This window comes from Rhipicephalus microplus, chromosome 3 (assembly GCF_043290135.1).
Source record: "Rhipicephalus microplus isolate Deutch F79 chromosome 3, USDA_Rmic, whole genome shotgun sequence".
Taxonomy (NCBI): Eukaryota; Metazoa; Arthropoda; class Arachnida; order Ixodida; family Ixodidae; genus Rhipicephalus; species Rhipicephalus microplus.
The window spans coordinates 172,100,277-172,125,047 of NC_134702.1; the positions used below are offsets into that span (position 1 = coordinate 172,100,277).

At 45.8% G+C, this 24,771-nt stretch overlaps 2 protein-coding genes across 9 annotated transcripts in view; one reads left to right on the forward strand and one right to left on the reverse strand.

The window, feature by feature from the left end:
* The window catches only part of LOC119167541 (uncharacterized), a 195,065-nt gene that overhangs the window by 142,038 nt on the left and 28,256 nt on the right, over nt 1–24,771 (forward strand). The window lies entirely within an intron of this gene.
* The window catches only part of LOC119167542 (uncharacterized), a 113,670-nt gene that overhangs the window by 38,334 nt on the left and 50,565 nt on the right, over nt 1–24,771 (reverse strand). For 3 of the 8 annotated variants that reach the window (XM_037419040.2, XM_075887684.1, XM_037419042.2), the window contains one exon: nt 22,924–24,555. The exons of 3 other annotated variants lie outside the window; for them this stretch is intronic. In XM_037419040.2, coding sequence (XP_037274937.2) covers nt 23,579–24,555 — 977 coding nt within the window. In that variant the 3' untranslated portion in view covers nt 22,924–23,578. Of the gene's footprint in view, nt 1–167; nt 2,360–22,923; nt 24,556–24,771 lie in introns of those variants that run through there. 2 more of the 8 variants (XM_075887685.1, XM_075887686.1) reach the window with 1 other exon arrangement.

Below are 24,771 nucleotides of genomic sequence, written 5' to 3' on the forward strand. Positions count from 1 at the left end.
AGAATAATAAAAAATATATGAGTCAATTGAATAATAATATTAATAATAATAATAATAATAATAATAATAATATTAATAATAATAATAATAATAGTAAAATAATAATAATAATAATAATAATAATAATAATAATAATAATAATAATAATAATAATAATAATAATAATAATAATAATAATAATTTTTATTTTTCATCAATAAGTTTGATGAAGGACATCTGCAGGTAAAAGCTGCTCTCTGAAAAAGGAAGCTTGACAAGAACCCACAGCCACCTTTTAACATTTGAGCAGTGGCAAAAAGTCAGCAGTACAAACTCAAATAACAAGCAACAAAACAAACAAAGCCCAAATTTCCAAAAAAAATAACACTATTAACAATACAGCAACTGGAGAGATATGTTAAACATGTGTAATTCACACAATTGCGCTGTGTGCAGTGTAAAGAGACTTCTACCACAGAACACAGTCACTTACGAATCATAGTTTACATCTTGCAATATCAAACCAAACTACCACTACTGGTCACTGCGGTATGTTATCTGCATAGCTTTTTTTCTTAGCATAGACAGATACGTTAGAACAAAGGGATGCATAAATAAACGCCAAGTCTGAACCTTGAATAATTAGTGAATACGGTGTGCGTGCACTAGCTGACATTCCTCGGCAATACTGGTAAAGCGACCACAAACAACCAAGTACACGCAAACACACTTTTACCTTCAGCATCAATCAGGGTTGAGCATTACAAATTCCGTAACCAGTTACACTTTCATAGTATTATTCCTTAGTACCCACTTTTACAATAAGCAATTTCACAAAGCTAGACACCTTTTGAAAAAGAAAAGGTTTGCAGTATATACACAGAAGGAAATAAAGAGGAACACTGTAATTAAGCAGGAAGATTAGAATAAAAAATGTGTGGAAGTGTGATGCAGTGGCTTATATAGGACACAAATGTCTGGAAAACCGAAGCGATACTCTCAGTACACGTTTCCGCACATTAGCACACCATATGCTGGTAGACTACGATAGAATCTCAACATTATAAATCTCTAGGAGTAACATAAATATTCACAAAAGCATTAATTCGTAAACATGTACATCTAGCATGCCACATTGGTGTGCTGCTAGTATGCATGACATTTGAAACAAAAATACAAAAACAAATAAAACTGGGACATCTTTTCATTTATTGTTTTACGGGGCCACACAATCTTACAGGTCATTCTGAACGGTTGCCAGTAGTTTTCAGATGTCCGTGATTACAGTGTTGCTTTTATTTATACACCACACGCACATGTGTGCAATTTAAGGATAAAATGCACAGTGTTCCACAAGACCTGAAATCTCTTTCATCATTTTGGCGTTCTCTGTAAGATTTCAGTAAACTGTTGCGAATGGGACTCAAATGTCCAGTGAGACTCTAGCTCTTAGTTATTTCAACACCTCAAAAACAAGTTCGATTATCCACACAGAAGGCCGCAGTGATCAGATATTACAAGTGTCACGGTGCCACGGAACCAACAAATCAGCAACACTATTCTCACGCTTCACTTCTGTGCTTCAACGACTCGTCCCAGACTCTTCTGCTGCTTAGTGGTGTCGTGTCGCCAAAAGACAAGATTCCCCCCGCTGCTGGTTCTCTGCTTTAAAACCCTGTCTTGGCCATGCAATAATGCGATTTAGGCCATGTAGTTGTCATACTTGCCGCTTGTCTCTCTAGCTCGATATTTTCCACAAAGCTTCCACATTGAAGCATCTGCGAGAAGTTGGCACGACCAACAAGTGGAGAAAGCCTTGCTCAGTTATTGGTTGTGCACCAATGAGGTTGTAGCTGGTGTAATGTTTTGTTGCTGACGTATGCGTAGACACAATGAGAACCGATGCCACCCTTCAATGTGGACGAGATGGTTGGTAAGGAGGTGGAAGAGACAAAGAGAAGCTGAAATGATTGTTTTATCCCTTTTAGCTGCCTTGTTAATGGACCGATTCGCAAGACTTTAGCAACGGTATGGTTGCATTGGCCAGGTTTACAGTTACCTTAGGACAATGGTGTTGTTTAGTCGTACTTTAGGGTAACCCCAAACCGGCTTCTGGAAGAATTGAGTTAGAATGCCCTGAACATGATAATCGAAGAATTTCACATCGCTCAATCAAAAAGGATACCCCCACACTGGAGTGCATTCAGTTTCGTTGTTTTGGAGGCAGGTTGCTCGCAGCAGCTGATGCTCTGGCAGGTACTGTGCTAATTTCTGGCTGCAGCGATCCTCATGAGTTGCCTCACGCACCGTGGTTGCCGGTCTCACTAGTCGCATCGCTGAAGTGGCCATGAGGGTTGCCAGCCGTTGCACCTCCTGCCACCTGGTTGGGACAAGAGGGGTTGTTTACTGCATGAGCCCCACCGCAGTGGACACCGTGAGGCTTGCAGCTCCAGTGGCATAACTAAGGGGGGGGGGGGGGGGGGGGGGGGGGCACGGGAGTTCAAGTGCTCCAGGTACCACTTGGGAGAGGGCACTGAGTCGAGTCCACTGAACATGTGCTCGGGGACTTCCTGAGGACCCAAACGGCGTGCTAGCACCCCACGCCCTCTGGAATGGTCACCTCTACAGGTTCAAAACAAGTGAGGGCATGCCACCACACTGTTGCAACCCTCTCTTTCTCATTTTCTACCTTCCTGCCATCCGTGAAGCTAGAGGCTATTTTGACTATAAATGGTGCTCCTTTCCTTCCGCAAATGAAACACAATTATCAGGGAGCCTGTGGCTTCCGGGAACCTGTGGTTCATATGAACAAGAAGCCTGTGGCTCCTTCTCATATACAAGACCATGAAAGGCAATAAGATAAATAGGTTGGTGTAAGCCTATTTCCACATGAGCAATATTTTAGCCATCAACGTGAGTATCCTGGGATGTAGACAGAAACTTTTTTCCTTAGTTCTGACCTCTATATCGGTGATTCGGCATATGTTTGCACGTGTGCTCATGCATATACATATACAAGTGTAAAATAATATTGGCACGGTGGGAAGTAGAATGTCCCTAACCTCCGAGCTTTGCCACTGAAGTGATATCTTTAAATGTTCACTGTCTTCTAGTTTGGCCCAAACAACCTTGGCTCTTTACACATACATAACCCTAGAGATAGTCTGAAAGAGAAAGCGCTGCCCACGGTGTTGCTGAAGAGTTGCGATCAAAATGCTATTTATAAACTTATCAAATGAGTCAGCTTCCAAGCTTACGGAGAGCTTTCACGGGCAGATGTCGGGATGAAAGGACGAAAGGATAAAACCAAGTACGAGCTTTCCGGCAAGGCTTCATTCCTAACCTTTCCAAATCACAAACTTCTTTCTTCTATCTTATTGTGTCATCCCTCTTCATTTTTCTTTATGTATCGGTAGTATCTCCACGACATTTCCCTCGATCAGTGTGCATAGGTTGGGGTTGACTATGAGGGATGACGTGGCCAAAGTAATTATTTTGTAGAAGACATCGAGGAGTTTGAGTCTTCAGATGAAAACGAAGGTGTCACGTGTCAAGTCAATGTCACTCACTAAATTAATGTTTGTGTACCCAGTCCACACACAAAGTCGCCTTCTCCCAAGTGCTTGCAGCAAACGCATGCGTGGGACTTCGGCTCAATGCTCCTCCTAAGCTAGCTTTATCAGGCATGCATCGTGATGTTCATTATCCTTGAAGCAAAACCGTAAACGTGAAAAACACCCTGCTCTTTTGAATGCGCAATACAAAAATAGTAGCACACTGCACACTTGAAAACATTGGTCACACTTTCCAAGCTCTTGCTGTTTCTAGATACCAGTGCGCATGAACCGGTTGTGAAACGGCTAATTGAAAGAGTAAACTCTGAGAAAAAACACCCTCGTGCGTCTGGCTACCTGTTTTTACAGCAAGGTTCTGTGAAGCGAAGTGGCGTCATGTGATAGCAATGTTATAGCATGTCGACTCCTGCACCCTTGCCTGCAGTTGTGGGCCTTGTGCAGAATAGCACTTAAGAGATACATGAAGTAGAGCTGCAGTGGCAAATTATCCTATTATGAATGCATTCATGTGATTATTGCAGTGCGCTGAGCTTCAACAAGCAAAAAAATGCCAGAAACTAAAGAATATATGCATATACCATCGACATAAACTGAAATACGTACAGCGGCAACTATTAGAAATGGTATAGTGCATTTCATCAAGTCATAAGCATTAATAGGCGCGCATCAGTTTTATTTGGCAGCACTGCGCATGTCCGCGGTGATGAGTGAACGGGGCGCACTGGACAATCATTATTACTTGCTACTGTCCGTGTTTCATTTGATGCTGAAAATCTTAAGGCTTCTTTCCATTTATCACAATAATCACAAACTCAGTTCAGCCATGATTGTCGGGAGCTATTTATTTTGATACCTTACTAAGTCCTTTTGCTTTGATTTCTTGGTTCTACCGGTGAGCGTGTTCGTGATAACAGCATCCAGGTGTAGTCTGACTCCAGAGATGTCGGCGACGTTTAAACATGCAAGCCTCGAAGCAATTCTGTACTGGATTTCACAATGTTCTGTCAATGCCCCGCAAACAACTATCAGGCTTCGATGGTTTTCATCTCATGGTGCATTTCTTCTCATTAGTACCCTCCTACTCGCTCTTTCGACCCGTGCCTCATTCCAGGGGCGGATTGAGCGGCTTTGCATAGCTTTGCTCTCACTGCTCTGCCGCAACTCTCTTCGTGGCATGGTTTCTCTGCTCGAGTTTTTCAAAACGAAAACGCCACTAATAAGAACAAGAAATTAAACACGCCCATACACTAACAGTTTGCGGCAACAGGGCACTGTCAACGAAACGACGCTTTGCAAATGCAAAGCGTCGTTTTGTCGGTTGGAGCCAGGCTTCTTTTGCAGAAAGCTGCTGCAGCCATGAGAGCATGAGATACCCTTGCAGACGCACTGAAATGCAAACTTGCTTTCATGTTGAGATCTTCTCTGCAATGTTCAAAATGTGTAACCACATTCATCATGGCAATCATGAAAGCCACGGCATCGCTCTACCGTGGCCAAGCAGCGGCTGATTGTTTGCATGATGTCTTGTGATGGCACTCTCTAATTGGCTGAGACAGCGCCTCTATTTTTAGATGCCTGTCAGGAGAGGTGTCGCTGGCCCTGCGAGCCCTCTTCTGTTCCTCTCTTTCATTCACCTCATTTCGCCGCTGGTGGCGCTGCCAGCTGACACAAGGCGCCGGGCTGTCACAAGGCGCCGGGCTGTTTTTTTTCTGCGTCGGGCTGTCAAGGTGGATGGACGTGTTTTGGAGCGCTCCGGATCGACTGCGCAGATAAGTGTTTTTGCATGTTTTGAGCTTGTCTTTATAATTATAAAGCAGCGGTTGAAATCTTTGTAGCACTTATTTTATGGTACGGCTTTTTCGGGGGCCAGACACCAGGTATTTATTAGTTAGTGCGGGTGTGTGTGTTTGAAATTTTTTTTTGTTTTTTTTTATTTTGCCGCCCCGTGGGGGAGGTGCGCGTACATTGAACACGCAAATTTTTGTAGTAGAGCATAGACTTTCTTTTTTTTGAAGTGCAGGGCTCGAGTTTAGTAATTATCGAGTATAGGGACAATTGGTGTCAGAAAGGCATGGTTAAAAAGACTGTGTTCAGGATGTGGAGTGGGTTTGAAAGTGGACCCAATTGAGCGTAGAAGCAGATGGAGAAGAGGCTGACGCGAAGTGTAGGCAATGTGAGGTCGAGGAAAAAATGGAGAAAATGATGGTTGCCCAGAGTGAACTGCTGGTGAGAATCGCCGAGCTCGAGACTGCGTTGGCGACAGAGCAAGAGAAAACGAGAGCAATGGGAGAACGACTGAAGTCCGGCGAGGAAGCGCTAGCGAAGCTGAACAAAGAAGCGACCTACCGAGAGAACAGTAAGGAACCGGCAAACAGAACGGTGGAGAAGGAAAAGCGAGCAAGTTTGGAAAAAACAGGTTTAGCCGGTTCAACTGTCGCAAGGCCCAGCTTCAGCGAGGTAGTGATGGGACAGGGAGGGAACAAAGCAGCCGGCGTCACAGGTGCAAGTAGCCCCCAGGTGCAGAACGATCCAGCTGAAAAGTCACAGCATGTGATAATCGCCGGGGACTCCAATTTAAATCGATGCACAGAAGCCATCAAAGAGAGGGTATGAGGTGACAAGAAGGTTGCAGTAGGGGCGTTCCCAGGACGCAAGCTGGAAGCAGTCATGAGGCAAGCGAGCGCAAAGCTCAAAACGACAGCTGATAGACGAAACCTCATGATAATTTCAGGCGGTTTAAACGATGTCCTCAATGTAGATGCAACAGGACTAGCAGCCACACTGGCGAAAGGCGTCGATGACATGCGCGCCACTTCTCCTAAGGTACAGATAGTGATATGCACGATACTGGAGGTACCGGTGCGTAATAGCAACCTGCAAAGAGCGGTGGTCAACGCAAACCAAGAGATATGGCGGATGAGTCGAGAGAAAGGTTTTGAGGTGGTGGAAATAAACAGAGAGGTGCATAGGTGGGGGGGTTTTCAACGAGACAGAATTCACTTCGATGGGCGGCTAGGTCATGAGGTGGGTTGGCGACTTGCAGGACGCGCAGTAGCTTTTTTGGGGGGCAAGCGAGCCCTTCGGGGTGCAGGATAGCTAGTAACGAGGAAAACAACCAGGGAGACTCTTCGACAGGTGGTATGGACAGATACGATTTCAAAGTGGCACCAATATCTAAGAAAGGTAGAGTCCGGGGCATAAATAGACGTAGCCACGAGCGCCGAGCCAATTCAGACATAGGGTATATTAACATGCAGAGAGGTAGGAACAGGCTGAAGTGGGAAGAGATAGAAGAACAGCTAAGGGAAGAGAGGCCGATGGTATACGGTTTTGTAGAAACACATCTCAGGGACATGGAACAACCTCCGAATAATCCGGACTACGCGTGGGAATATTGTAATAGAACAGAAGGCAGCAGAAAGGGGGGTGGTATTGGGGCATTCATTCATAAAAGCACAGACTGGCAAAGGGTCAAGCAGGAGTGCAAGGAACATTTATGGCTAAAAGGGAAAGTGGCAGGTCAAATGACACTCCTTGGTTTCGTGTACTTGTGGACGGGAGCAAAGGCCAGAGAGGAAAACCAGGCAATGGTAGAGTGTATATCAAAGGACATTCAGGAGTTAGGAAGAGAGTGCGAGATAATTATACTAGGAGACATGAATGCGCACATAGAAGATATAGATGGGTATACCGACCCGACAGGCAAAATGATCATGGATATGTGTGAAAGGCTTGATTTGATCATTTGCAACAGTACCGAGAAGTGCGAAGGACAAATAACATGGGAGGTAGGAAGGCTTCAGTCGACGATAGATTATGCACTGATGTCACATAGGATGTATGATAAGCTCAGGGGAATGCACATAGATGAAGGTGGCTCCAGAAGTCTTGGTAGCGATCACAAACGTATCAAGCTAAGTTTTGGAAGAGCAGTGAAAGGGGGAAGGAGACAAGATGAGCAACTACAGGAAAATGTTTATTCAGAAAGGCAAATTGAAATAGCCAATAAACAAATTGAGAAAGTAATCACGGAGGATAATAAGACAGTGTGGACATACACGAATCTAATTAGACTCTTTGAGTTAGAGCTTGCTAAGACGCATGAGAAGTCACCCCGGAAAAGAAGACACAAACCCAAAAGTTGGTGGGATGAGGAAGTTAAGAGAGCCATAGCAAAACGTCAGGAAGCCTCTACGGAACACAGACATGCTAAGCAGCGGGGTGAACCGACAGATGAAGTTGAAAGAAAATGGGCAACCTTTATAAGCTGTAGAAGGGATGCATCCCTTCTGATCAATGAAAAGATTAGAAGGAAGGGAGCTCAGTGGCTGGCAGAAGTACATAAAAAAGATAGAAAGGCAGCTGCGAAATTTTGGAACCATCTAAACTCCCTAAGAAATGAGACGAGCCTAGTGCAGAGTTTTATGACTACAGCCCAAGGTGCTAGGCTAGAAGGGGACGAAGCTATTGAATATATAAGAACAAGGGTGACAGAAAAATTTCAACAAAGTACTTTATGCACCACAATAGACAAGGACGAATCAAGTGGTGCAATGGCTCCATTTTCACAACAAGAGTGGGAAAGGGCTGAGAAAAGGGTCCCTAGTAGTACATCAACAGGCCCAGATGGCATTCCAATTAGGCTGATAAAGACATTAGGTCCGAAGTCTAAGCAGGCTTTGAGAGAGGCAGTGAGCACAATAATAATCGATGGTGAAGTTCCCGATGGATGGAAACTTAGCAGGATGAGCATGATCTATAAAGGAAAGGGGGACAAAGCTGTCATAAACAACTACCGTCCTATAACAGTGGCATCAGTGGTCTACAGGCTGGCGATGCAGATTATAAAGGAAAGACTGCAGGCGTGGATAGAGGATGAGGGGGTGCTGGGGGAACTGCAGAATGGGTTTCGGAAACACAGGAGGTTGGAAGACAATCTGTTCTCACTGACGCAGTGCATCGAAATAGCAGAAAAGGAACACAGGCCTCTGTGGCTAGCATTTTTGTATATGAAGGGAGCGTATGATAGCGTGGTTCAAGAGGAATTGTGGGGAATTCTGGACACACTAGGCGTGGAACATGTAGTCACTAATCTTTTAAAGGGTATCTATAAAGGTAACAAGGTAGTTATAAAGTGGGAAAAACAGGTATCCAAGCCTGCAGATGTAAAACGGGGGCTTAGGCAGGGGTGCCCCCTGTCACCCTTATTATTCATGATGTACCTACAAGGATTAGAAGCAAAACTAGAGGGAAGTGGGCTGGGCTTCAACCTCTCTTTAGTCAAACAAGGAAAACTTATTGATCAGGCACTACCAGCATTAATGTACGCAGATGATATAGTGCTAATGGCCAACAACAAGGAAGATTTGCAGAGATTGATGGACATCTGCGGTAATGAGGGAGATAGGTTAGATTTTAGATTCAGTAAGGAAAAATCAGCAGTCATGATTTTCAATGACAACGAAGGTAGTGAGCTTAGAATACAGGAGGTCACGCTAGAGATTACACATAAATACAAATATCTGGGCGTATGGATAAGCAATGGGACCGAGTATCTGAGGGAACACGAAATATACGTGACGACTAAAGGTAACAGGAATGCAGCAGTCATGAAAAATAGGGCCCTGTGGAATTACAATAGGTATGATGTTGTGAGAGGAATATGGAAAGGGGCCATGGTTCCTGGGCGGACATTCGGCAATGCGGTCTTGTGCATGAGATCAGAAGTTCAAGCAAGATTAGATATTAAGCAACGTGGAATAGGTAGGCTTGCTTACAGGAATACACCAAATCAGGGAGTACAAGGTGATATGGGATGGACATCATTTGAGGGCAGGGAAGCTAGCAGCAAGATAAAATTTGAGAAGCGATTGAGAGAAATGAAGGAGGAGCGTTGGGCTAGGAAGGTTTTCAGCTACTTGTACATGAAGAATGTCGATACGAAATGGAGGAAGCGAACCAGGAAGTTGACTGGTAAATTCTTAGAAAACAGCAGGTGGCCAAACCAAAAAGAACTATCGGTTAAGAAGAAAGTGAAGGAAACGGAGATGGACATGTGGAAAATGGGCACGATTAAGAAGTCCGCACTAGAGATCTATCGAACTTTTAAGCAGGAAATTGCCAAGGAAAGGATCTATGATGATACTCGGGGTAGTTCTCTACTGTTTGAGGCAAGGACGGGAGTACTGCGAACCAAGACATATCGGGCCAAATACGAAGGGGTAGACACAGTATGCAGTGCGTGTGGAGAGTAAGAAGAAACAGCCGAACACTTGATAATGTTCTGTAAAGGGCTTCACCCTATAGTTCAGGATGATGGCGCGGCGTTTTTCAAAGCACTGGGGTTTAGGGACCGGGAGGGCAAAATAGACTTTAAGCGGGTAGACTTAACTAGAAGGAGGTTATCTGATTGGTGGCTAAAGTCAAGGCACGAGTGAAAATCAAACTCTTCACTGCAAAGTACGAATCCTCAAACTCACTTTTTAAGAAAAAAAAATATAGTTTTTGGTTCATTAGGTATTACGGCTTGGTGGCGCTAGCCACCGCCCGATCTAAAGGGTACAGCCATATCCATCCATCCATCCAGGCTCAGCTGCTGAGCTCAGTTGCACATTCCATCTCCATGCTTATTGTGCATGTGTAGCGTGGTTCGCCGTGTCACTGCTCTTTGTTGACGGTTGCCCTGCTTCCCACCAATACCCCAGAGAACACTTTTTTTCCCAGTGGAAGCCATAAATAGGCTGGAAAAGGTTTGCACAAGGTCCAACCAATGGCTTCCCAAACCGGAAATTGTAACCCTTGCTTTGATTGGAGGCCACCTAGCTCTAGTTATGGCAGAAAAATGAAACTGCCAGGGTTGCATACCATTAGTTGAGAAACCAAAAAGAAACGCGCCTGTTGATAGATTGACCACATATCAGGACAAGGGAGGACTCGAGTATCTCAAAAAGAACTCACAACACTATTAAAAAGCCTCGGCAATTGAATTTGTAAACATCGTTCTTGACTACAGGAAACAAATCGTAAGGCCACCGGAGACCAGTGTGGAGAAAACTGTAAACCTTTTGATAGACCTCCCTGTCCTGAAGTGCGAGAATGAAGACCGTGCCTACAGGAAGGAATTCATTGAACTTCTCAGCAGGAAGTTCATCAAGCCACTCCTAAGTAATCATGCGATGAATATTACTGACAAGAACTGTGTAATCAAAATGTATGCTAAAAAGGCATTGTCGCAAAAAATTCTCCAATTGTAGTGTGGAGTGTTGTGTGTATTTTTTGTCACTGTTAATTTTTTGTGAACTAAGAAAATATACGAAATCATTTGGTTGACTATACATATTTTTTGTCTATCACAAAGTAGAGAAATAGAGAGGCATTTGTTACGGGAAACTGCATGGAGGTTTGCCTCCTGACGCACACGTGCGTTGGGTGCTAATACAGTATTCGTGATAATAAAGCACCAGTTTTTAAAATTGTCATCTAGGTTGATTGCAATGTTAACTTTTGAAGGGCATCTTCAGCACCTAAAATGAAACATAAACAAAATCGTATGAAGAAAAATGGTAGGACATGCCTGTCCCAACTATTTTTTGAGCTCTTAGGTACTGCTGAAATAAAACATGCCTTAGCATTCTTCCAAAGCATGATCACAACAACAACACTATTTCTTGCGTCAGGAGGGCAATAGCTTGGTTGTAGTTCCTCACGCTGTTTCTGAAGGCATGCTACAACAAATTGCAGAATGACCCCAATCAAATACATGAAAGATATACACAGCTTCACAGGTGCAGTCTCATGCAATCCCAAAGTCGTAGTCGTAAAATCTGCTTGCGAGACACAAAATAACGTAGTTTCTGCTACTCGAGCACATTAACAGTATCGCGTAAAAACTGTGCGTTGTTCAAAAATTTCGAATCTATAATAGGCACAGCCAGAGCATCACCGCACCTTCGTCCAGAACAGACGACAGGCCGGCGATAGTGTCGGCTGGTGGCACCACACCACGGCAAGCATGCAAAGCGCGGCGTCCCGCGAGCTCTTATTGTTCGGCATATGAACTGACTGGCATCTAAAAATAGAGGAGGTGCTGGCTGATAGCGATCCGATTCGTGACAAAATACCTTGAGCACTGAATCTCCACTAGTAACTTATCTTTTCACACTCAACTTTTTTCTCAATTATTTTTCTTTCTCGCATTTACATATATATAAATAGGTATACATGTACGGTGAGTGACGCCGATGCCGCCGGTAAAAACCAGTGAGGAGTGTCCATATAATTGCTATTGCAATAATAAAACAATAAAATATTATTAATTTATTATCATTATCTAAATTACCATTGCAAGGTGTGTGGAAATATATTTGCCATGGGCACCGCCCTATCTAGTTACACTACTGCGCAGCTCTCGGCCTATGGGTGTCGGCGGCCACACAAGAGGCATTGCTCAGCACGCTAGCAAATCTCAGTGACGTGGCCAAAGTGACTGAACTGCCGGCTCCGGCTTGGCTAAAGTCTCACGTGGCGTACATGCAGCTGCAGGCTGTAGAGTGTGATGCAGTCAGGAGAGACAGGGCGTGCGAATTGGACCTTTACGGTGCTATCCACCCTGCATTACAGTCAATGGAACGGTTGAGCCGATGCCTTCGAGTAGCTCAGCCTACGTCAGGTCAGAAATCGCTTCTTCAGGGATCGTCAGAGATCGCTTCTTTTAGGAAATGCATGGTGCACACATCATCAATAAGCTACAAAGCTCTTTCAGCTCTGGCAATAACTCGCCACCACTTATCCGAGCGATCTTGTTAGCGTGGAACCTCGAAAATCAACACACGCTCTGGTCAAGCTTTCGATACCTCAGCTTGCAATTTGGGACAAAACACTGCCCATTTCGAGGTGCAACCAGCAACAAGGCCGCTCACGCGTAATCGTAGTTATATGCAGCGTCGAGGTACACACACACTGATCCACAAAGTGCGAACCAACTAAATAAATGCACTGGCAGTGCTCACAGGCACAGGGCAATGTGTTTCTAAATCACAAAATCCCATGCACACAAAGCTTTTAGGAAGATGTTCTATCACGCAAATTTCAGAATGATTGCCATGCGAATACCTGGCACATCATACAGTAGTGCCATCTCAACTTGCACGACGGAAACTACTCATAGCTCAAGGTCATAGGCGAACACAATCTGCCTGTGCCCTCTCCTTATGCTGAGCGCGAGTGTCAGCATCCAACTTATTCTTATACGTGGCCCCGACCCGCAAAAGCCTATCGACATCGCTGCATTTTCTCCACCCGCCAACCAGAAGGCCTCTCATCGCTTTCTCGGTCTCCGCGCCTATTACAGAGGGTTCGTCAAAAACTTCGTCCGGATCACCGAGCCACGCACTGATTTTACCAGGTTCAACATGGAATTCCACACCTTGTGTTTGCAGGCAAACTTGAAAAACCTTTCGGGTTTTTGAAAGGAAAAACCTTTCGGAAACTGCAAACGCTGACGACTCGCTGAATGACAAGGAGCTGATCTAGAACTTGGGGGGCCTTAAGAAATACCTCGAGGGCAGTGTTGCCACTGTCCCAAAGGTATTCAAGTGAGCACCGACTTCGTCTATCTTGAAAAACGGTGTTCCCCAAAAAAACTTCTCGGCTCGTCGAGCAAAGTATCCCCTTTTCTTGTCGTTCCTTTCGCCTAGCGACCAGAAATACTCCAGGCCCTGCACAACGACCCCACCACGGCTGGACACCTGAGGGTTTCCCGCACGCTCGCCAGAATACAAGAAAATTATTACTGGCCCCTCCTTGCGGCCGACGTTGCTCTTTATGTGATGCCTTGCCGAGATAGTCAGCGATGAGAGACACCACCAATTAGGCCAGCTGGACTTCTACAGCCCATCGAGCCACCATGCCAACCATTCCAGCAAATCGATATGGACCTACTGGAGCCGTTTCCTACCTCTACTACAGGAAACAAATGGATCATCGTCCATACTGACTGCCTCACATGATATGCCATGTCAAGAGCCCTGCTTAAAGGCAGCGCATCCTAGATTAAGGTGGCCAAGTTTTTTGCTGAAAACATCGTTCTATGTCACAGTGTGCTCGAAGCCCTCATCACTGACAGCGGTATGGCCTTTGCAATGGACCTAATTCAGGCGATCCTCAGGTACAGCCAGACACATCGTCCCAGACTGTTGCCAACCACTGCCTACCATCCACGGACCAATGGCCTCACTGTGTGGCTAAACAAGACCTTCGCCGACATGCTGGCCATGTATGCCAACGCCAAACACAAAACGTGGGACCTCATCCTTCTGTACGTGACCTTTGCATACAACATGGCAGGGCAAGAGACAATGCAGATGTTGCCATAAAAGTTGGTCAATGGAAGGACCCCGGCATCGATGCTCGACGCCCTGCTGCCAAATGTGGCTGATGAAGAAAACCTTGACGTCACTGTCTACTTTCAGTGCACGAAAGAGGCTCATCAACTCGCCTGCCTGTGTATCAAGAATTAGCAGACGACTGCCAGCTGCTGTTACAATCTTCAACAATGCTGTCGAGTACTAGCCCTATGAATGTGTCTAAAATGAACGCCGGTAAGCTGACGTTGCCTCAGTAAAAAAGTAAAAAACTTCTGCGATGGTACTTTGGACTGTACAGAAAAGTTCGACGTCTTGGCCCACTCGACTAAGGCTGTATCCCACGGCATTACGAACTCTCAATGGCACCGTGCTCAATCTGAAGCCGTCCATGCCGTGCTCCACAAGCGATTTCATGTGCGAACCCGAGGCCTGTATTTTGATGTTGGTGCTGTGGTTTATTGCTTGTACTTGTTTATTTTCATTATTATTAAACTTTCATTTTTGCTTAAGCATCTGGACGGTGCCTTTTTCAGATGGGGGCAATGCCACATTCCCTCTTCAAGTTTTGTTATCGCCCCATTTCACTGTCAGTAATTCTCAGCGCTAACTTATTTATTTATTTATTTATTTATTTATTTATTTATTTATTATACCCTCAGAGTTTTCACATTACAGAGGGGAGGGGCATGTTACCTGTAGAAAATGGGAAACAACACTTGATATATATATACAAGAACGAAATTTCAATAATTGGCAGAATAATACAGAGCTACGTTATATACAAACTATGTCAACAAAGACAACGTAGCAGTAGCGATAATGCAGCTAGTACATGTTCAAGCACTAAGCAAAGAACAACAAACAATCACAAAAACAACAAGGAAAAAAAAACAAAAAGGACATGACACACAAACAGACACACATATACACATACACACATATATATATTGTAACGAGGGTAGTGGGCATGTAATGTGAGGTCCCTGCAATGTCGTGAGAAGGGAAGCTGCGACGACGGCAGTGACGAGCTACGTGGCCTGGGATGCCACATGAAAAACATATCGGCCGATTATCTGGAGTGCACCATTGGCTGACGATAGGGGCACTGTTCACTGAATAAGGTACCGTAAATGGTCGTGCAGGCGGCGGCGTCATTTAAACGTTCTGACCTGTTTCATATAGCCGGAGACGAGACGGTCAGCGAGCGGGAAGGTGGGGTTGACGAATAAACGTGGCGAGTAGCTTCGTAGATGGCCGGAGACGCCGGCGCACGTGGTTGAGCAACTGCGGCTCCATACGTTAGTGGTGCGGTAACAGTTGGGGGAGCCTGAGCTGGCAGCAATGCTTCGGCAACTTGCGATCGAATGACCTGGCGAAGCGAAGGCGACAAGGGTGCCATCGGCTCGGTAGTTCTTGTGATTATAGATAGCTGCCGGGCGACCTCCTCGCGTATGAATTGCTTTATGACTGGCATCAACGCAGAGTGGTCGGTGGTGTCATGGCGATAGTCGAGGGACGAGATGTCCGCGGTGTCTTGAGCAGCGCAACGTGTAGAAGCGCGCTGCCTACGCAGCTCATCATAGCTTTGGCAGAGCTGAATCACCTCGGCGACCGTCTGGGGACTCTTCGCAGCCAGCATTTGGAACGTACCGTCGTCGATTCCTTTCATGATGTTCTTGATCTTGCCTGCCTCGTCCAGAGTCGAATAGACGAGCTTGCAGAGAAATAGCACATCTTCGATGTAGCTCGTGAAAGTTTCATCTGCTCTCTGTACTCTGCCCCGCAAGCGCTGTTCAGCACGAAGGCGGCGGACAGCAGGACGGCCAAAGACTTCCGCGAGGGTTTTCGCCAATTCCGACCAGGTACTGAAATCACTGATGATTTCTGTACCATAGTTTTGCCACGTCGGTCAGGTAAAAACTCACATTTGTGAGCTTATCGGCTGCGTTCCACTTATTGACGGCGCTCACCAGTTCATACTCGGCAATCCAGTTGTCCACATCTTGGTCCTCTATGCCACCAAATATGGGGGGGTCGCGCTGCCGGAGAGCGCCAGCGCAGAAGACAGGCACAGGTGCGAGATCTGGAGTAGCAGCATGAGATGGCCCCGGATCAGTCATTGTAGGAGGTCGTTGGAGTGTGCGGCTGCGAAGTTCCAGAGTGAGGACCAGATGTGCCTAGCACTTCCACCACTTGATGCCCACCACGCCCCCTCAGCCGCGATATCCCGTTCCTGCCAATCCACCTCTAGACGTACGTCCCTGTCGCCGACCATCCGGCGCAAGCCGTTCACCTTCTCCTCGTCGTCGATCTATTTCTCCAATGTTACGTCGCAACAGCCCACCGCGAGGGGAAAACTGACGGGCGCAGTTCCGGAGGCAAGAACTGCGTTGGCAGTGAAAATTTCAAGACCTAACGCTGGCCCCCGAACAAAATCGAACTCTATATTGATGGCATTAAGGTGCACGGACTTGTTGACACTGGAGCTGCCGTATCTGTAATTAGCGAGAAACTGTGCCGAAACTTGAAGAAAGTGACCACACAACTTACCGACCTTGCAGACAGCTACGTCCCATCATATTCAGCCTTCAGCTTTGTGCACCGCACGAGTCGTCATTCAAGGTGCGATGTACGTCGTCACATTTGTAGTTTTATTCCGTTCTTCGCATGGCGTTATCCTTGGGTGGGACTTTCTTTCGTCAAATTCTGCTTTGGTCGACTGTGCTCGTTCTGAACTCGCGTTGTCTGTGCCGTGCTATGACCCCGACGATGGTGCTTTGTGTAGAGTGTTTGCTGCTTTTGACATTGACATTGCGCCTTTCTCAGCTGTTGTTGTCTCGGTGTCGTGTGCCTCCCCTCCGAAATCGCCTGTGTTGTTTATGCCATCGGTCCCATCTGCGTACCGTTGAAATATCATGCTTCCGTTTGCCGTCGTCATTTTTCGCAATGGTCACGCTGCCATTTATGTGTGCAATCCATCGCACAGCCCGTCATCCCTACTACAGGGAGAATGCCTGGGAAGCTACGAACTTTACGAGTGCGTTCTTCCGGCTACTATACCCGATTCTGCGGTTTCGCTCCCAATTTGTGCTGTCACTCCTACCAACGCGCCTAATGATGCTCTGGACGTATTCTCGGATGCCATCGACTCTGAGCTCGCACCAACTCAGCGCAAAGAGATTATAAATCTTCTTCTCCGCTTTCGTTCTTCATTCGATCGTGACCAGTCAGGCTTAAGCCGAACCTCTGCGGTCGTTCACTGTATTGACACCGGTCAACAAGCCCCGCTAAGGCAGCGTCCGTACCGTGTGTCATCTGCTGAACGCCGTGTCATCGACGAACAAGTGGACGACATGTTGAAACGTGGCATCATCGAGCCCTCCAACAGTCCCTGGGCTTCACCGGTTGTTCTCGTCAGGAAAAAAGACGGATCCATCCGGTTCTGCGTTGACTACCGCCGACTCAACAAGATAACACGCAAAGACGTATACCCTCTGCCGCGCATCGATGATGCTTTGGACTGCCTACAAGGAGAAGAGTTCTTTTCTTCGTTAGATTTACGCTCTGGCTACTGGCAGGTGCCCATGGCAGAGGGTGACCGCCCGAAGACAGCCTTTGTAACACCGGATGGACTATATGAATTCACCGTTATGCCCTTTGGCCTCTGCAATGCGCCTGCCACTTTCGAAAGGATGATGGATACCGTCTTGCGAGGTCTGAAATGGAAAACGTGCCTCTGTTATTTGGATGACATTGTGGTATTTTCAAGCGACTTTGCGACCCACCTCAGCCGCCTCGAGCAAGTTCTTACGTGCCTTTCTACGGCGAGACTTCAACTTAACTTGAAGAAATGCCACTTCGGCGCTCGCAAGCTTGTAATTCTCGGCCATGTGGTTTCTAAGGACGGCATTCTCCCGGACCCAACGAAACTTAATGCAGTCGCGGCGTTCCCAAAGCCAACCACCATCAAAGAGCTTCGAAGCTTCATCGGCCTATGTTCTTACTTCCGGCGCTACGTCCGCAATTTCGCCTCCATTATCGCCCCCTTGACCAATCTTCTTGCCAGAAGTTCTGACTTGTCAGCGTGGTCGCAGGCGTGTGATGATGCATTTCAGGAACTCTGACGGCTCCTCACCACGCCTCCCATACTCCGACATTTCGATCCGTCTGCTCCAACGGAGCTTCATACGGACGCTAGTGGTGTCGGGCTAGGGGCCATACTGGCCCAACGCAAGGAGGGCTTTGACGAATACGTCGTTGCCTATGCCAGCCGCACCCTCAGTAAAGCCGAGAAGAATTACAGTGTAACTGAAAAGGAGTGCCTCGCCATTATTTGGGCAATCGGAAAATTTCGGCCTTATTTATATGGGCGTCCGTTTGATATTGTAACAGACCACCATGCGCTTTGCTGGTTATCATCACTAAAAGATCCTAATGGTCGGCTCGCTCGTTGGTCATTGCGGTTACAGGAGTTCGATATCCGTGTTATCTACCGTTCTGGCCGGATGCATTCCGACGCCGATGCCCTGTCACGTTCGCCATTGGCTTCAGAGCCTGTCGGCTCGCCTATCTCCACTCATGCTGCCTTGGCCATCAGCATCTCGGACATGCCTTCCGAGCAACGCAAATATGCTTGGATTTCATCTCTTTTGGACTTTCTCTCAAACCGGACGCCCGCTCCAGTTTCCAGGACGCTTCGCCGTCAAGCAGGACACTTCGCTATTCGGGATAACCTGCTTTACCGCCGAAACTACAGCTCGATCGGCCGTAAGTGGTTGCTCGTGATCCCCCGACATCTGCGCTCTGACATCTGTGCTCTGACATCTGTGACATCTGTGCGTAAGGTCTTGCCTTACGTGCCAGCGACGCAAAATGCCCACTCAACATGCCACAGGTCCCTTGCAGCCGTTGCCATGTCCAGCACGAGCTTTCGATCGTGTCGGAATCGACCTTTACGGTCCGCTTCCCTATACTTCGAGTAGCAACCGCTGGGTCATTGTCGCTATCGACCACCTAACGCGGTACGCTGAAACAGCTGCGTTACCTTCTGCTACCGCAAAAGACGTTGCGTGTTTTATACTGCAAAACCTGGTTTTAAGGCATGGAGCACCTCGGGAGTTACTAAGCGACCATGGTCGCGTTTTTCTCTCCGATGCCATCAAAGCGTTGTTGAGCGAGTGTCGCATCATACAGCGCACTAGCACAGCCTATCACCTGCAAACTAATGGGATGACAGAGCATTTTAATCGTACACTTGGGGATATGCTGGCCAAGTACGCTTCATCCGACCAGTCCAATTGGGATAGCATACTCCCTTTTGTGACCTATGCTTACAACACTGCAACACAAAGTACCACTGGATTTTCGCCCTTCTTCCTTCTTTATGGACGCAAGCCATCATCAACAATGGATACCATTCTTCCTTATCGACCGGACCCTTCAGAGATGACTACCGTTTCTCGAGCAGCAGCACACGCTGAAGAATGTCGGAAGCTTGCTCGTGCGTTCACGTCACATGACCAGACGCGCCAAAAACATCGCCACGACGCGTCAACCACGCATATGAGCTTTTCTCCGAACTCACTGGTGTGGCTATGGATTCCTTCTCCTACTCCAGGACTCTCCCACAAGCTTTCGTCCAGGTACCATGGCCCTTATCGAGTTGTGCGCCAAACATCCCCTGTCAACTACCTTGTCGAGCCGCTGGATGCATCTCCGGACAAGCGCTGTCGGGAAAAAGAAATCGTACACATCTCTCGGCTCAAGCCATACCATGACCCTTTTGTCTACACCTGTCCTTAGGTCGCCAGGATGGCTCCCTCATCGGCCGGGGGTGATTGTAACGAGGGTAGTGGGCATGGAGCTCGAGGATAGAAAAAGAAGAAGACTTGCTGTGATCTCAGGTTTGCGTTCAGTTAGCCCTTGCGCTAAATAAAGCTCTCCTTCGCCGAAATCGCCTGCTTGTTCAACAACCCGTTTCAATATATATATGCATACACATACATATATATGTGTGTGTATACACATACATTTATAACACAAAGCAGAAATCAAGTAGCGCCAAACATGTTTTGTAAAAAAACCTTAAAGCGTGAAGTGTCGGTGATTGCGATAGCTGATCGTAGGAGTGGATTCTATTGAAATGTAGTTTTTGGAATGAAAGCGTGCAAATGGGTTGTGGTTCTGCATTGAGGGACATGAACTTTTTGTGGATGATCCATTCTGGGTGATTATGAATGAGGGAGATTTAACGAAATGTTTGCGAAGGCTATTGTTATGATAATAAAGCTTATGAAAGAGGTTTAGTCGGGCTATTTTACGCCGAATGGCGAGTTCAGGAAGGTTGAGCTGAGATTTCATTAGTGTCACACTGGCCGTGCGAGTATAATAGGACAAGATAAAGCGAACTGAACGATTCCGGACTGCTTCCAATTCATGTGTTAGTGTAGTGCCACCAGGATGCAAGATAGATGATGCGTATTCAAGCGATGGACGAATGTAGGTACTGTAAAGAAGCTTCTTAAGGGATGAAGGTGCCATGTAGAAGTTTCTGCGAAAATTCCTGAGTTTACGGTCAGCTTTGGCGATGATGTACTTCAGATGATGATTCCATCTAAGGTTATTTGAAATATGAACACCTAGATATTTGTAAGATGACATAGCCTCAAGGTAGGTATCGCTGAAATGATACTGTGGACAAACAAGTGAAGTGCGGCACACACGCATTGCTTTGCATTTAGAAAAGTTCAGTTCCATGTTCCATAATTGGCACCAGGTAAATATGTTATTTAGATCCGCCTGAAGCGAGGTAACATCGTCTTCGTTACTCATTTTTCGATAAATCACGCAATCATCAGCGAATAGGCATACCTTTGATGAGACATTAGTTGGCAAATCATTCATAAAAATTAAGAACAGCAAGGGTCCCAACACAGAGCCTTGGGGAACGCGCGAGAGCACCGGTTGGATGAGGGAACAAACATTGTTAGCAGAAACAAATTGTGTTCGGTTAGAAAGAAAGGCTCGAATCCAGTTAAGCACGTTAGGATCTAGATTTAAATGTTTCAGCTTAAGAAGTATTAGCTCATGAATAACCTTATCAAATGCCTTCGAATAATTTAAAAAAAAGACAGTCAATGGTAAATCCAGAGTCCAGCAGGACATGCAGGTCGTTAGTAAAGACTAAGAGCTGCGTGTCACAGGAGAAGTTTTTACGGAAGCCATGCTGGGAGGGTGTGAAAAACTGGTTAGACTCGAGAAAGTTAACAAGGTGAGTGAAAATGATATGCTCAAGTATTCCGCATGGGGCAGATGTGAGCGATATCGGATGGAAATTTATTGGATTGTGTGTCACCCCTGATTTATGAACTGGCACTATCTTACCAACCAGCCAGTCTTAGGGAAGGCTAGAGTGCTGCAAGGACTGTGAAAAAATGCATGAGAGGATACTAGAGTAATATTCAACGGTGGTTTTCAGGAATTTAGTATTGATTCCATCAACTCTACATGATGACGAGGTTTTAAGTTTTTTAATGACCGCACGAATACCTTCGGAGGTAACGAAAATAGCGTCCATGGATAGGTAATGGGATGAAGTCAAAGTGATTTGGTTGTTGATGGTCACCTGGTGTAAGAAAGTTTTTATGAATGTGTCGTTCAGTAGAGATGCGCATTCTACTTGGGCATGGAATGCCCATAAGCCGTCAGCAAGGCTATAGCGAGATTCTCGCTGCCACGCACGAAATTCCAAAACTGCCTAGGGTTATTTTTCAGCACAATTGGCAGAGTTTCACTGAAAAAGGAAAACTTTGCATGTTTTAGTGCAAATAAATAAGTTGCAGCAGCAGATTTGTAAGTTGACCAACGTTGGTCAGACGGGGATTTGGTAGCAGCACGATGAAACCTTTTCTTACGGTTAGAAAGACGGTTAACGTATCTGTTGTACCATGGAGCACCAGTATTATGGGACACTTTTTTGATGGGAATATATTTAACAGTTAGCTCGGATACTTTAGCCTTGAATAGGTCCCAGTTGCTCTCACCGATCTTTCAGTGTAATAGGGTAAGAACTTATCTAAAACAGTGCCCAAATCAATGTTTATTGAGTTAAAGTCAGCCCTTTTGTAATTGCGTATTGTTTTAAGCTGTTTACGCATGCGTGAGAATGACAGTAAGATATGCGCTTGAATAATTTTGTGATCACTTATACCAGGAACATTGGTCACCGAAGATACGATATCTGGTTCTGATGTCAAAATAAGGTCGAGAATGGATAATGTAGTATTCGTAACGCGAGTTGCAAAATTAACAAGTTGCGTAAGACCAAAATCAGAACAGATGCGAATGAAATTCTGTGCTTCAGCTTAGTTACGCAATGAATATGAGTAAGAATTAGACGACACAATATTAGCAAAATTGAAATCGCCGAGTAGAGTTACAGCTGCACGGGGAAACCAAATTTTCAGGTGACTCAGACAATCATGCAAGCCTTTGCAAAAACTTGAACAACCGGATGGTGGGCGGTAACATACGCCAATGACAACTTTTTTAAAAGCCACGCTGAGGACACACCAAGTTGCCTCTGATACCGAGTCCATTGCAACAGCATAGTTTTAAATTCTCTCATTCAGTGCAAGAACACCACCACCACATCTGTCACGTCTGTCACAATGATATATTTTGGTATTTTTTTTTTTGCAGCACAGCAATTCTTCGTTCCGAATTTGGTCGGAAAGCCAGTTTCAGTTAACGCAATAATATCGGCGTTAGAATCATTAACTGCTGCACAAATTTCATCCTTCTTGGACAGTAGGCTGTGAATGTTGGTAGAAAGCATGATCAAATGGCAGAAAGCATGAACACTGCACCTACAGTGTTCGAGAATCTTCGGGACTGCAGTAGATCATTTCGCTAATATTACGCCCGCTTCGTAAACACAAAAAATAATTCTGGAATCTACATCGCCACTAGCGTAGACGCTTGAATATTCAATGGCAATCAATCAATCAATCAATAAAAGAACTTTATTTTCACAGAGAAACATTTATAGTAAAAAAAGGTCAAGCTGTCATTTGACAGCTTGACAAAACCCCAACCACCCATCGGTGGTGAAACGAGAGGGTACAGAACTTGATCTCAGAGAAAACAAAAAAGGAAAACAAAGAAAAAAAGGTACACAAAAAAAAATGTTCAACACTTCAAGCATACGTTACAATGTAGAATGCGAAAATCTATACAAATATGTATGCACATATCATAGATATGTGTAGAGTATAGAAAAAGTGAATGAGAAAGGAAGTAATCTGACTTTCCTTTTACGTGGCCACAAGTTCAGCCCAAATAAACAGGTTATTATATGACCTGCACTCTGCTCTCTTTGTCCACATCACGACCCCGAGACAATAGGAGAAGGGCCACTCTCCTTCGTTGGTGCAGATCTGCTCAATAAGGTGGCCTTTCATTTAATAGAATGCTTGCCTTGAACACATAAGGGATGACTTCCTGTGTGAGTATACATGTCCCTAATGAGTTCGCATTTTATTGAACATGAAGCATTGCAGTGAGCACAGGGAAACGGACCCTCTCCTGTGTGCAAGCAGATGTGTCTCACGAGGCCCTCTCAAAAGAGTACTCATTACAGAGACAGGAACAGGGCCACTATCAAGTGTGCATGTGGATGTGTGTCACAAGCTGGCTTTTCCACATAAAGGAAGCATCGCATTGGACGCAAGAAAATGGACGCTCTCCTGTGTGCTTTCGCGTGTGTCTCACAAGGTTTTTTTTCTCTGCAAAAGTTGAATTGCAGTGAACACAGGAAAATGGACGCTCTCCAGTGTGCTTTCGTATGTGATTTATGAGGTGGCTTTTCTCTGCAAAACGTGCATTGCAGTGGACACAAGAAAATGGACGCTCTCCAGTGTGCTTTCGCATGTGTCTTATGAGGTTGCTTTTCCGCACAAAGGCCACATCGCAGTGGACGCAAGAAAATGGACGCTCTCCTGTATGCTTTCGCATGTGTGTTACGAGGTTGCGTTTGTCTGAAAAACTTGCATCGCAGTGGACGCAAGAAAATGGACGCTCTCCAGTGTGCTTTCGCATGTGTCTTATGAGGTGGCTTTTCTCTGTAAAACATGCATTGCAGTGGACACAAGAAAATGGACGCTCTCCAGTGTGCTTTCGCATGTGTCTTATGAGGTGGCTTTTTCGCACAAAGGCCACATCGCAGTGGACGCAATAAAATGGACGCTCTCCTGTATGCTTTCGCATGTGTCTTGTGAGGTGGCTTTTCACTGCAAACGATGCGTTGCAGTGGATACAGGAGAATGGACGGTCGCCTGTATGAGTGCCCATGTGCTCAGTGAGGTGGCCTTTCATCGAAAAGGAAGCATTGCAGTGGGCACAAGAAAAGGGTCGATCCTCTTTATGGGTGTACAAGTGAGACCCAAGCTTGGACTTGCAAATGAATGACGCTGGACAATAGTGGCACTGGAAGGGGGGCTCGCCCTTGTGTTTCCGAAGGTGTGTAACCATAGTTGACTTGTCCAGGGTCACATAGGAGCACTGCTGACAGGAATGAAGTCTGCTTCGTACAGATGCCAGTGAAGAAGACTGCTCCAAGGAGACACAGGATAAGGAGCCTGAAAAGCCATTGAGAGCCCACAAAAGCATTGCAAATTGTATTTCACATACTACATGGAACTGTACTACAGCAGCAGGCAATACAGATGGGCAGCTGTGCATGCAAAATATATTGATGTTCACACCTCATCTCACACATACTAAGGCTACTTTTATGGCAACAGGGCACGGACAAAGCAAAGGTTATGAAAGTTTCCATCTTGCTGCACATAAAT